This window comes from Neolamprologus brichardi, chromosome 12 (genome assembly GCF_056152115.1).
Source record: "Neolamprologus brichardi isolate AB-2024 chromosome 12, ASM5615211v1, whole genome shotgun sequence".
In the NCBI taxonomy this organism is placed as follows: domain Eukaryota; kingdom Metazoa; phylum Chordata; class Actinopteri; order Cichliformes; family Cichlidae; genus Neolamprologus; species Neolamprologus brichardi.
The window spans coordinates 26,887,839-26,901,167 of NC_142115.1; the positions used below are offsets into that span (position 1 = coordinate 26,887,839).

Below are 13,329 nucleotides of genomic sequence, written 5' to 3' on the forward strand. Positions count from 1 at the left end.
TTTTGATTTTTCTGGCAGCTTTTGCAATCAGAATTATGATCTAGATGAATTGTTTAATCATTTTTACTGTGTGTGTGTGTGTGTGTGTGTGTGTGTGTGTGTGTGTGTACCTGGTGGTGTACCGTGTCCTGCTGCTGCTGTGGCAATAGCGAAGGCTGAAGCTGGAGAGACTGAGCAGCGTGAGTTCTCCCCTGGCTGGACTGCAGGTGCACAAGCACATAATTATCATCAAAGGCAACAACACTATTATATTTTTGCATCCAGGGGAGGGACAGCGTAAACATAAACGCTAACTTTCCTTTCAATCTTACATAATGAAATATGATTCCAATGTCTATTGACTGAAATGATTTTTCTTTTATGTCTTATTGCTTTACCTGATTATAATCACTGTTTGCTTTATAAAGTAAAATTATTCTTTTAATTTTTTTTTAATTTTCCTGGAAAAACCTTGTTTGTATAGGGCAAAAAAGTATTGATGTAAAACATTCAAAAAATACTCTGTAAATAGCAGATTATTTGTTATTAGGGAGTATACCAAATTTGAAGGCTCTGAAATGGCCGTGAACATTTGTGAGACCTACATACTGTCGCATGTTCTTAACATCAGCTATCAACACTTGAATTTATTATATGGTTTGTGACTTTTGAATGGATAAAATAAACAAAAATAAAGATGAAATAAAGATGCAATAAAAATATCAAATGTTCTGCTTGCAGCATAGACTTTCTTCCGTGTTATTCTGCCTGTCAATGAACTTGATCCACTGCAAGAAAAATCATGCTGACAAAGCTAAACACAAATACTTTAACAAACACATTTATATTGCTGTGTGATGTATGGGTTTTGTATTTTAGTATGATGTTAGGGTAAAGAATATCTGCCTAACTCTGTGGCTCTGTAAAGTAGCTTGCACACATAGGTGGCCTCTTACCAGGCTGTCTGTAGCGAAGGTGTCGAGGTGTGGAAGGAGAACGGCACGGCGACATATCTCCTGCTTCACTGCTCTGTGGAGACTCTGGGATGATTTTCTCTAGTGACGCTGACTCCAGTACAGCTAGAAAGAAGGAAAAGCAAAGTTGAAGATTGCTGGTGGTGACCATGATGCTAATGGTTTTTTTTACTGGACAAGAGACCCATTATAACTAAATTACTCAGTAGATATATATATATATATATATATATATATATATATATATATATATATATACAGATAGATATACAGACAGACAGACAGACAGACAGATAGATATACAGATAGATAGACAGACAGACAGACAGATAGATAGATTTAAAACAGTAGGATTTTTCACATAATCACTTTTAACTTGTGCTCAGAATGTCACACTGGTAATTTACCAGCATGCATATGCACACACATTAAGGAGACAAGCCAAGAGAAAGATCAACAGACATATACGTGGATGCACATTAGCTGCAGGTACACATAAGAACAGAATGTACTGACTGATTAAGAGCCCAAGAAGCTGAGACAGTATAGAGAAGAGGTGAGAGTGGCTCTGTGGTACCAATGCTAATGGGTCTTTGTCTCCTTGTAAGCGGTTAGAAGCACATGAACCTCTCATGCACACACACACACACAGACACACTTCATACACATGTGCAAATATTGATGAGTGTCAAATTGAAACCGTGTTGCCTGAGATGCCCTGACGCTATACCTCTCCAGCCTGAGAGAGCTGTTTAACACTACCATTAGAAGATCTGAGCGTGTGCGGAGGGAAGGCGGCTTAGCTGACTTTGGCACACAAATGCCAGGAGATAATGATGTCCCACCAGGCACTTGTTCTGCTCTTATAGGGAAACACTTCACTCTGTCATTTGATTAGTAACCTTCAGTGCTTCATAAACCCTTTAGTACACCAACAACTCTTTAAATGTATAAGTTTAGTGGCAATACATACACCGATAATATACAGAAAAGGTTACCGGACATGCTTTTTGACCTGCAGGCAAAATGTAAAAAAATCTACTGATGTATTTTCTTATCAGAAGAAGAATATACATCTTCAATATATTTATTGTGAGGTATTGAAAGGTTACGTTTACAGATTTGTAATGTGGCTTATTATTAATTTTAACCTGTGAAAGGTTTTTCTGACCCCCGGTGGTTTAATATCTTCCCTTGCTGAACTTCAGGTAATGCGAGTGCACTGCAACATCACTTATCACTCATTACTACTGTTACAAATGCAGCAAAGCACACTTCAGACCCCATATGCTTAACCTCATGTCAATATTAGTAGCAGCAGAAAGCTTTCAGCCTAATTTAAGTATTTTTGCGGTCTGACCTAATAACCTAAAGCTAACAAACAGGAGAAACATTCATATATTTATGTGCCTATTTGATTATTTACATAATCTGTATTATTTTTCAAGTACTAAAAGTTGACAATGATTATTTCCCCGTTTTTCTTATAATACAACAATGAAAACCAGAGAATAACAGATACATTTTAACAATATTCAGTCCTAATGTTCTGAAAAGTGTAATAGGGGAAACTATGAAATACCTCTGCGTATACTCCGTCGCAGTTTTCCACAGAAGGGGTCAATTCTGGGGACATCCTCTCCCTCTGCAGTTGAGCAGGGACTCTGGTCAGGCGAGGAGGGAATAGGAGGAACTTGGTCTTGTGTTGGCTTAGAATTGTTCGGTGGAGGAGAGGTGGAAGAGGGAGGGGGGGGAGGAGAGGAAGTAGTTGGGGTTGGGGTCTGAGGTGTTGGTGTCTGGGCAGATGTGGGGCTACTGCCAGCAGACTGGGAAGTGTTGTTGTTGACACTGTAATTGGACAGAGGACTGGTCAGATCAAGGCCCCCGACTCTGGCGGTGATAGGGGAGTGGAGGGACAGCTTTCGAGTTCGGACGGGGGAGGTGGTCCGGGATGGGATGGACAGAGGAGGCGGAGAGGAGAACTTGCGGCAGAGACGAGGAGATTTGTCATTCATGTGGTCCACGCCTCTGTTATTTTGATTGGTGGCAAAAAACAGCTCCAAAGACCTAAAAAGGAACATATGTATTAGCAAAATAATGGAATTGTTAAAAACAAACAAAAAGAAAATCAATGAAGAAGTATTTAAGAAAAAAAGACAAAAGGAATCTGGAGATGCATCAGCTCAAAACAAAATTGCTGGTCTTTGTAAAACTTTCATTACCAAAGGGTTTTGTTAGTTTTGTTGTTTTGTTTTTCTGTATTGGAGATAAGTGTTGATTTAGAGGCAGAATCCAATATCCCTGTGTGTTTTCATAAGTCAAAAAGGAGAAAAGTGTGGCTCGGGAAAGAATCTGAAATTTTACAGTGCACTGGGTAAGCCTGAGGTACACAGTACTAAATGTAGGACATTCAGCTACTGCGGTTATCCAGAGTGAATTAGAATGAGTGGGCACATACAGTGCAGTAAGAAATTATTAAAACAGGTGACACAATTTTCATTGTGATACAGTCATCTCTTCTGCGCTGAGAAATAACTAGAAATAAAACAACACCTTTGAGGTTACCCTGGTGACCGTCAGCTTTAATAGTCAGATATTTATACACATATTAAATTAACAGTGTGGGAATTGCATACCTTTGCATGCATGACTTCCTACTTTCAAATAACGGCAGAGGCTAGACGAGTTAAGCTAACTCAGTGCTGCTCTAATTAAGCTGAACCCAGAGAGACTCGTCATCAAACTGTGGAGTCCTCCTTAGCACTATGAAACTTTATGGTATTTATCTAGTAACTGCTTTCTTTTTATGAGCTGGAACTGCTTGGGTTTAGTCTCATTTGTGCCATCATTGATGGTTTAAATGAAGAAGGTATATTAAAATCAGTGACCACAGTTGGAGATTAGCTGTTGAACAAAATTTAAAAGCTTTCATTTATAGAGCCAGCTTAAAGTGTCATGGCAGTGGTTTAGGGAACTACTTGCCGTACTTGATTAGTACACCAAAGGTAAGGTGACTGACTTGTGCATTTGAAACATTTAGTATCTACATTATCTATAGTTGTTGTGATGATTGTTCATGTCCCCTGTCCTAAAACTGCTAGGTCATACTGGGCTAAAACTATAATGTGAATATATAACATGTCAACAAACTGGAAAGACTAGGATTTTAGTACTTCTGTGCTTTACATGGCAAAATCACAATCAACAAAAATGTGTTCAGCAGAAAAAAACCCAAAAATCATCTTTTATTGCAGATTTGCAACATTTGAAATGCTTTGTTTAGCAGGCAATGAAAGCGTGTAAAAGCTTTAATTGACAAGCATTTGGATTATCAATCTTAAGATGACATTTACCCTTCAAACAGACTTGTGTACAGAGCTACATCGAGAAAGAAGTAATCATGCGTAGATAAACACGCTCACAGTCATCATTTATTCACACAAATCTGTTATTCAGCAGGAAACAAGGGAAGAAATTGCAATCCAGATAGAAAGAGGAGGGAGAGAAATGATAGCAGCATAAGGGAAGAAAAGATACAGGAAACGCAGAGACCAATACCAAAGTACTTTGAAGCAGGGAGTAGAAAAAGAGGACGCAAGCGGCAGAAGATGAGGGACTAGAGGAGAATAGTAAAAGGCATGAATGTGGTTAAGAGAGATATAAAAGCCTGAAGGAAGTGATACTTCTGTGATAAAACGTGCCACAGATCAGCTGAAGATTTAAGAAAATTATTTCATAATTTCTCCCATTCCTATCTTCATATTGTCAATTTAAAACTGGTGGAATCACAACCCATGTGAGTTTTCATATAAAGAGCTGTTCTGGCAAAGTAGAGAGGAAAGTCATGCATCAGTTAAGTATCATAGCAGAAGAAAAGAAGAACAAGCAGGAAAGTAGGACAGAGATAGCAAGAAGGGAGGCAGAAAGAAGAGCGTTGGTTACTTGGACTGATCCATGGCAATCTTCTTGATCTTCAGACTGTAGTCAGAACAAATGGGTGAGATGGACAGACGGTCAAATGAGTGGTACTGCATCCTGTAGCTGGAGGGGATATGGAGAGACAAGGGACATGGATGACACAAAATGTAACGAGATAGAGGATGGTTTAAGATAAGAATATGGAGGGATGATAAACAAATGTCTCAGAGGAGTAAAGGTGTGTTTGAGAAAGGGGACAGAAAGTGTGTGAGTCAGATAACAGCAGCACATGTTCAGTGTCCCAGATGTCAGCACATGACCACATGGGAGAAACCTCCAGCACAAAAACACAGAGCTGGGTTTTTGTACATGTATGTAGGTTTTATGCAGTGCATTTGCTCAGAGAGTTGACATCATCTTCTTTAATCTAGAAAAACTAATAAAAAAGAGGTCAGCACTTCGTCTGTCAGCCATTTGAGTCTTGTTCCAACACTAAACCAGCACAGAGTGTAAATTCACCTTTACCAACAATAATAGAGTTAGCTGATGACTTAGCACTCCACACTCATCCAAATATGCAAAGCTAAAACTGAGGCTTAAATACGGGTCAACAAACAATTGGATGTTTTCATGGTGGGCTGGACTTAAATTAAAACAATGGACAGAATTTAACCCAATGATAGAATCAGACAAGAAGTTAAAGGAAAAGTTGTATTGCAATAGATTCTCTGCCCGCGAATCACTGCAGAATTTCACAGTTTCATAGTAAATCCAGCCACTCATTAACGTGATATTTCTGTCTAGAACATAGAGGTAGACCCTTTTACTAGCATGGCTAAAAAGCACCAGTATAATAAAAAATTCCCCTTATAAACCTCCTATTGTAAAGTTCTTTTTTCTGGAGAACAAAGGAGAGGGGGAAAAAAGCTTTAGTAAAGAAGTGGCATCGCTTCACACAGGGTGGTTCATCTTCCCGCACCACTCTGGTGCCTGGATGCCCCTCTCCTTTTTTCTTCCCAGGAAGGAAGGCCACAGGCCACAGTGAGTGAGGTAAAACATTTTAAAACCAACCCTCCGGTGGAGGAAAAAGTCAAAGCTTTTCCAGTTGAAAAGCTAAGTTAAGTAAAGCTGTGAAAGGAATATAAACAGACAATTTTGATGTAGCCACGAGTGAGAGAGAGACAGAGAGCTTCAGAAAAGTAGAGAGACAGAGAAACGTTTCATCTGACACACTGATTATTCCTACGACTTTGCCAAAAAGCATCTGTTCAGTTGGTCTCCAAAAACAGGCCAGTTTATAGTTCAGTTAGTATGTGTTTAACCTTCTGGACGGAGGTGAAAGCTGCTTGCTTCTTCCAAAACACTGACCCACATCTGACTACATCATTCACATATTTACAAAAAAAAAAAAAAAAAACAAGTAAAAGGACGCTCATAAAACCCTCTCAGAACACCCAGGTAATGGCAATATACACAATTGTGTGTGTTTGTGTTTGCAAGGGCACAAATACTGGCTGGAATAAATGTGCCCATGTTCGTAAAAATTTGATGGAGCTCAAACCAGTAAACAGTATTTCCCTGAGGATTTATGAGGCGTTTCAATCTGCACAGCAGCAATGAGCATGTACAGAATCTGCTTTCAATCTGTGTTTGTGAATGGATATTTGCATGTGTGAATGGTAAGACCTGATAGGTATGGAGGAGAAGGGCTTCTTGTAGATGTCAGCCAGCTTGTCCATGACCACAGTTGCTGTGGTGAAGATCCTGTATGTGTGCAGGAAGGTGTTGAGGAAGTCTATGGACAGGAAGCGAAGGTCGGTCAGCCTCTCCAGCAGCCGCTCCACGCTGGCATAACGGATCTGGGGGACCTTGCAGGAGTTGAGCGTCTTGCTGAAGCAAATGTCAACATCATCTTTATGGAGACGCACATCGGATCTGATGGATACACACGTACACACACACACAAACACATAACCAAGCATGGGTGACTGCTGGGTTGCTAAGCTAGGCAAGGTTGTGAAAGTAACTGAGCAAAAACAGCCAAGGAAGATAAAAAATTAATATAAAACCCACATATTTCAAAGAAAGGACGCAAATAAGGGAATACTGTCAAGCAGATTTCAGCAACAGCACAAATTAAAAGGAAACAAGCATAAAAAAAACATATTTTTAACCAGATGTGCCATCACAGCTTATGTTCTGTGACACGTGCGTGGCATGAAGAGATAGCTTTCTCTTCACACACACAAAAATACTTACTTGATCATATAAGGCACTGTGACTTTTGAGTTTTCCTCAAACACACTGGTCATCAAGCCATTACAGCGAATATTATCTATGCACTGCAGAGACAGAGAGACGAGAGTAGCGAGATGAGCAAATGAAAAAAGAAAGAGAATTACATATATAATTATTATCATGTATTTTTTAAGCTACAGCATTTAAAGCCGATAAGTGTTCCAGATCTATTCTAAAATAATCTCGTACTGAACATCTGTTTTCTTCCTTTTTATTAAAAGTAAATATAGCACACTCTTTGACACTGTTTCACAAGTCTTGTTGATAAGGCACAACTGTCAGTGTATTTGTTTTTTTTTTGTGCCTGACTAGAATTAATGCAGAATGACATGCTTGTTTGGTGTTACCCTGTTTGTGAAGTACTGAGGCACTGAGCTGAACTCGGCCCTGGGGAACTGCACCACAGTCTGTGTTTACTAAGCCATCTCAATGCCCACCGGAGACATGCCCTCGTTATTTGAAGGTCCTTGTTTTTTGTCTTTGTCTGGGTGTATATTTGCATGATTTATGTAGTACCTGGCTAATATCACTAGTCCAGGCAGCTTTCTCCTGTCGTGACGGCGCCAGCAACACCACAGTAAAAGAAGACGAGTCTGACGGCTCTACGACAAGCTTAAAGTCCAGCTGACCAAACACCTGACCACCAGCTTTTGCTGATGAAAAACAATGAGCTTTTTAAATTACAACAATCAGTTATTCATAATTACTGTAAAAATAAAATGCTTGCACATACACAGTCATATTTTACACACACATACACACAGAGGGTTAATTAGGCAGACCTGCTATATTCCCTCTACACCCCCCTGAGGCTTGGGTGTAAAAATGAAGTGTACACATGTATGTGTTTGTCTCAACACTTTTTGCGTGTAGATGTTTCATCAGACTCCCTAATTGCAAAATGAAAAAAAAAATAAAAAAATGGATCTGTAATGTTAAAAGATCTAAACCTGACATTTAAAGGGGTGAGCGTTTGATAATTAAAGGGAAGTCACAGGCACTTATCACCTGACACCTAATTAACCTCAGTGAGTGGTAAGGGAACTAAATGAGCCATGAGCTGTGCATGTATTGATAGGATGGACATAGTACTTGATTGATGCGATATACTTACACTCTTCATCATTAGCGTCTGGTTCCTCAATAAGTGTGCAGTCAATAAGGGACAAAACTCCACCTTGCTGCAATAGTTTAAGAGAAAATATGCACAACTATTTATTGGTAATTTGGATGAAAATGAATGTTGATTTACAAAAAAAATGTCTTTGCTGAGGTATAGATACACTGGAAGGGTAACCCTGTTCTCACCTTGAGAAGGTGAAGTTTTCCCCCAGAGCTGCGTGTGCAAACAAGGAAGTGTTTGGTAAAGAGAAAACACTGCCTTTCCCCTTCCTTCTTCAGAGAGAGGGAGCCCAGGCGGACTTTGCTTAGTTTCCCTCGCTCTACCGATGGCAGCTGGATCAGAGACCCTGTGGAGCGGGAGACACGCAGGATGTTACATTTGGTGAAACCAACAGTAAGCTGAGGGATGTGTAGCATTTACAATGCCACAAACATAGACATGAAAAAGTGCTGTTAAGTGTCTCAACATGACAGCGAATGAGATTAAAAAAAGGAGTCGATCTTTGAAACAGGCAGGTTTAGAGGGAAAAGTTAGTCTCTGTAGATTAAAAGCAGACAGGAACCATGGATCAGTAAAGTGCACTGTCAAAACTGGCATCAGGGCTGCATTTTGTGATGTGTGATTCAGCTGCAGGAGAAAAATCTCTGTCTCCTCTACAGCGCATTTGTAAGGAAACTTGACATTTGTCTTCCACCTCCTGTACTAGCAGGTATTATGACCCAAAAATGCACAATTTAAGTGGAAAATTGCATCCGACTTTATCTGCATAATTTTGATTAAAAGGATTTAACTGTGACAGAAGCAAGATTACATATTAAGTCACAGTAATAGTTCTAATATCCATAGATGAATGCAGATATGTCACTTCAACAGTATTAAGATTTCTATTAAACTCTTATTTCTTACTCTAGAATACACCCAGGTCCTGTGGCTGCAAAACAAACCCAAATCATCACCCCCTCACCACAATGGTCATGGTTGGTATGAGGTCTTGGTGCTGATATGCTGTGTTTGGTTTTCCACAACTACTCTGAGAATTGCACAGTCTGACCTTGGGACGAATTTGCAGGGAGGTCCACTCCTGGGAAGACTGTGGCAACATAAACCTGAATGCTCCAGACCAGCAAACTGGCACGTTTTCTGCAGTTACAGAGGTAGCGTTTGGCTGTTATTTACCCTCTTAATTCCCACTGAAGCAGAAAAGGTGTACTACATTTTTCACAGGACTGTACATAGAGTCCTGTGAAACCTTTCTTTTTCTCATGACTGTAGCCTACACGGGTGATATTGACCAATCTATTTGTCTGTGCAGTGGGGAAAACTGTGGTCATGGTCTAAGTGCATCATGTAGGTGAGATGTGACTTAAAGGAATCATACACAGTATAACACTTAGTTAATAATTCATTAAGACTTCTTTAGCAGTCAAACAGTCTAGACCAGGGGTGGCCAATTATTATCCCAAGGGGCCTTCTTGGTGCAGCCGTCCAACCAGTCACAGTCTGTTCTTGCTTAGCCCCTTGGGAAAATTAATTTCCCACCCTTGGTCCAGACAGTCTTGTTACTTTCTAATGCTCAGAAAAATATGTACCATTCAGTACCACATCTACATTTTAACTGGAAAAGCTGACAGAGAGACAAACCTTGCCAGATAGCCAAGGCCATGAGACAATGAAAGATTTCCAACTTCACTGAGTTACTGATAACGAGTTGACAGAAAAGGAATTTCTTACTATCCAGGAAACCTTCAAAGATTTGCTGTCGTCGAGGTTTGCTCTGCACTGATGAAGACTCACCCTGTCTGACGAATGTCTGGCTGGTGTCCAGCAGGATGTCACAACCTTCCACAATCATCCGTTCTATAGCCAGGTTCTTACGGATGTTTTCTGTGTCGCTCACCTCATCGTGCATTACTCTGGCCACGCACACAAACACACAAGTTTGTTCAGGATTCAACAACAAGAATTTTAATAGAAGTAGACGACTCTGACACATACCTGGACAATTCCTCTAATTTGGACTTGGCAAATTCAAGACTCTTGCGCTCCACATGCTCATGAGGGGTGTGAGCCAGTAATTCATGCAAGGTGATGATGTAACGAGGAATCTTGTTGAAGGAAAGAGCACAATAGCACATGGAGACAAGAATTGAGAAAAACACACATGTTGGAGTCATGTTACGGTTTGTTTGTGAATAAGAGGATGCTGGTGCTCGTTATCTACCTGGAACATGGGGTATGTGAGAAAGGTCTCGAGCATCCTCCCCTCACAGGCAGCATTGGACTCGTACTGCTTTAGCAGCTTGTCAAAGTCTCTGTTCTGCTTACAGTTGGCCAAAACCTGCAGGCTGTACTGATGGTTACGCACAAACTCCTGGTAGATGTTTAGCATCGGCAGCAGGATGTCAAATAGGTCAGCTAGAACAAGAACACACACAGTACGTAAGCCAAAAGTATTTATGACAAGCACTTTTTAACTTTAACTTTAACTGTGATTTTAAGGATTTTTATTCCTTCTTCTTTTATTTATCTGTACTTTGTGTGTACAGGTTTGTAATATATTCTTGTTTAGGTCTCTTAGATTTTTATGGATAGTACTTCATATGCTTGTATTTTTCTCCACTGTTTATGTCTCCTTCTCTTTTGTCTTCGTATTAGTTCTCTCTCTGCTTTCCTCTTACAATTTTATTTTGACACTTGCTTTTCCTTGTGTATATCTTGTTCTTTTATTTCCTGCCTTTGTCTTCCCTCTTTTGTAATTTACTGCTCCCATCTGTGCTTCACTGTTCAATCACCCATATGTATATATGTCCTGTCTTGCCTTTTGTCAGCTCGTCTGTCCTCTGTTTTTATTTACCAACCTAATTTATTTCCAGTCCACATTCAGTGAGTCTCTTGAGATTTGTTTTTTCCTCTGGTTGAATGATTTTGCCAATGTTTGAACTTTTCAATATCTACTTCCACTGTGAAGAATTTCAGAAGTACAGTTTCTGGGTTTTCATGCAGACAAGAGGAAAATAAAGTCTTGGAAAGGTCCTTTTTTTGAGTTTTGTATTGAGTTATCCTTTGAAAGCTTCAAATTGGCCAATGTTTCTGTTGAGTTATGTTTATATCACCACCTGTTGCTTCAGCACACTCCTGACGTCAGTTTTCACAATGTCATGCTGAGGCATATGTTTTTCAAAATTAAATTTGCTCTAATTGTTGATGACTGTACAGAGAATAGAGACATGAATCTTTACAAAGAAATTTATGGGTGAATCTCAAAATGGCAAAGATGTTGGCCGCCCTCAAAATGCCCACCAAATAGTGAAAGAAAAAGAAAGAATAAAGAAAAGCAAAATCATGACTTAGGTTGAAAATAAACTGCCAAATCAAACAGAAAGAAATGTATTTCTACAGCTGTCTCTGCAGAACCTATGTAGGTTAAACACACATTTTTCAGTTGGAATCGTAAGCATTTGAATAGTATTCATAGAAAACTGAAGAATCATAAATACTGATCTAAAATACTGCAGAATTTGTTGATATAAAACATATTATAGCTCAAAGGACTGCACTGAATCAGTCAGCAGGAAAGGGCGAGATAAGGCCTGCATGTTTAATCAGCAGACCCTGTTCTTTTTGAATTTGTCACAAGTAATTTGCTGCCACATCTTTCAGCAGTCCGTCTCCTAGGTGATGCTTATCTGATGGGGAGGGGTTGTTTTAGGAGGTGAAATGATGGGATGCCTTCTGGGTGGTCATTGTCTGTCAAGACAATAACTGCCCTTGTTGCCTACTGAGATAGGGAAACGTGCGTATGTATGAGTGAACAGAGCAGTAAGACGTCAAGTATGACGTCCGAATGAGACAAACTGGTTGCAGGGAACCACTGAAAACCTGACCTTGATGTAACTGAATAGTTGCAGAGAGAGTGGGTTTGTGCGATTTGCGCTTTATGGGAGGACAAGTAACAGCTTACCCAGCACCAGAGTTGGCCAGTTGGCTATCCTCGCCTTCAGGCCTTGATGAAAAATCTCATGAAGGAACATGATGGTCTCACTGAAGACACGTTGCGAATACAGTGTGAAAACAGAAACGAAAAGAGGTTTCATCTATTTATTTATCTTCAGTCTCTGTCTCTGCTTGTGCACCATGCGTAATTAACACTCCAGAGATTAATTTGCACTCACAGATGGACAAAACATGTTTGTTAATCGCACACATACACACCTGTTGAGGAAGATGCTGCTGACGTCGTCGTGGCTGATGGGGGGTTTCTTGGAGCTGGCAGCCATCCTCAAAGGTCTGAGGAAACAGTTGACCAGGATATAGAGCTGGTGGACGTACCTGTTATTCCACACATAGAAAAAATTTCAAACATTCAAATTAACCCATATTTTAATGATAATGTCTCATTAAAATAGTATTAATTGGGATACAATTTCCTTTTATTTTGTTTTTAGCAGAAAGTTATACTCTGCTATACTTAGTTTTATTAATTCATTTTTTACATTTGTAATTGTATTTTATATTTTTTTACATTGTATATTGGTATGTAGCACCCCCACCACCCCTGCACAATGACGCAGGCTACTGGTCAAATGTCAGCTGTCAATCAACAGTCAACATGTAGTGAGCAAAGACCAGACTATGGAAGAAAAGCACATCAGCAGGTCGGTAGAGCATAAACTGTTAGCAGCTGTTCCAGTGCTATAGAGTCCTGTTTTTTGCGTAGGACATTGATGCAAATTATGCTAGCACACGTTTCCAAAAGGCCTGAAGCAACGAGCATCGAGTGATAGCACTGTCACACTGGGAACAGAGGAACTGATAAAATCCACTGACAAAAAAATGCAGTCCACTTTATTGTGGACTGCATTGATCATTTTCCCACCTTATGTAGTTAAGTCTGTTTAATGCTGCTTGGCAGCACCTGCCAAGCGGACAAGAAGCTGATGCTAGAAGGATACAGATACATGAACAGCCAATCGCTGTCACTTATAACCACTAAATTTGAAAGCTGGAAAGAATCCCTCAAGAAAGGTGGGGCATTTT

General features: G+C 39.8%; 1 protein-coding gene across 3 annotated transcripts in view; it reads right to left on the reverse strand.

Annotated features, from left to right (window-relative positions):
* The window catches only part of LOC102795854 (ras-specific guanine nucleotide-releasing factor 2), a 41,207-nt gene that overhangs the window by 8,069 nt on the left and 19,809 nt on the right, over positions 1 to 13,329 (reverse strand). Inside the window, exons 6-19 of one of the 3 annotated variants that reach the window (XM_087849234.1) lie at positions 12,505 to 12,621; positions 12,254 to 12,333; positions 10,514 to 10,707; positions 10,288 to 10,397; positions 10,087 to 10,205; positions 8,478 to 8,638; positions 8,284 to 8,350; positions 7,686 to 7,822; positions 7,131 to 7,213; positions 6,558 to 6,806; positions 4,896 to 4,994; positions 2,536 to 3,020; positions 936 to 1,058; positions 111 to 200 (exon numbers count right to left, since the gene is read on the reverse strand). In XM_087849234.1, coding sequence (XP_087705360.1) covers positions 111 to 200; positions 936 to 1,058; positions 2,536 to 3,020; positions 4,896 to 4,994; positions 6,558 to 6,806; positions 7,131 to 7,213; positions 7,686 to 7,822; positions 8,284 to 8,350; positions 8,478 to 8,638; positions 10,087 to 10,205; positions 10,288 to 10,397; positions 10,514 to 10,707; positions 12,254 to 12,333; positions 12,505 to 12,621 — 2,114 coding nt within the window. The remainder of the gene's footprint in view (positions 1 to 110; positions 201 to 935; positions 1,059 to 2,535; positions 3,021 to 4,895; positions 4,995 to 6,557; positions 6,807 to 7,130; positions 7,214 to 7,685; positions 7,823 to 8,283; positions 8,351 to 8,477; positions 8,639 to 10,086; positions 10,206 to 10,287; positions 10,398 to 10,513; positions 10,708 to 12,253; positions 12,334 to 12,504; positions 12,622 to 13,329) is intronic. The other 2 variants (XM_087849233.1, XM_087849232.1) reach the window with 2 other exon arrangements.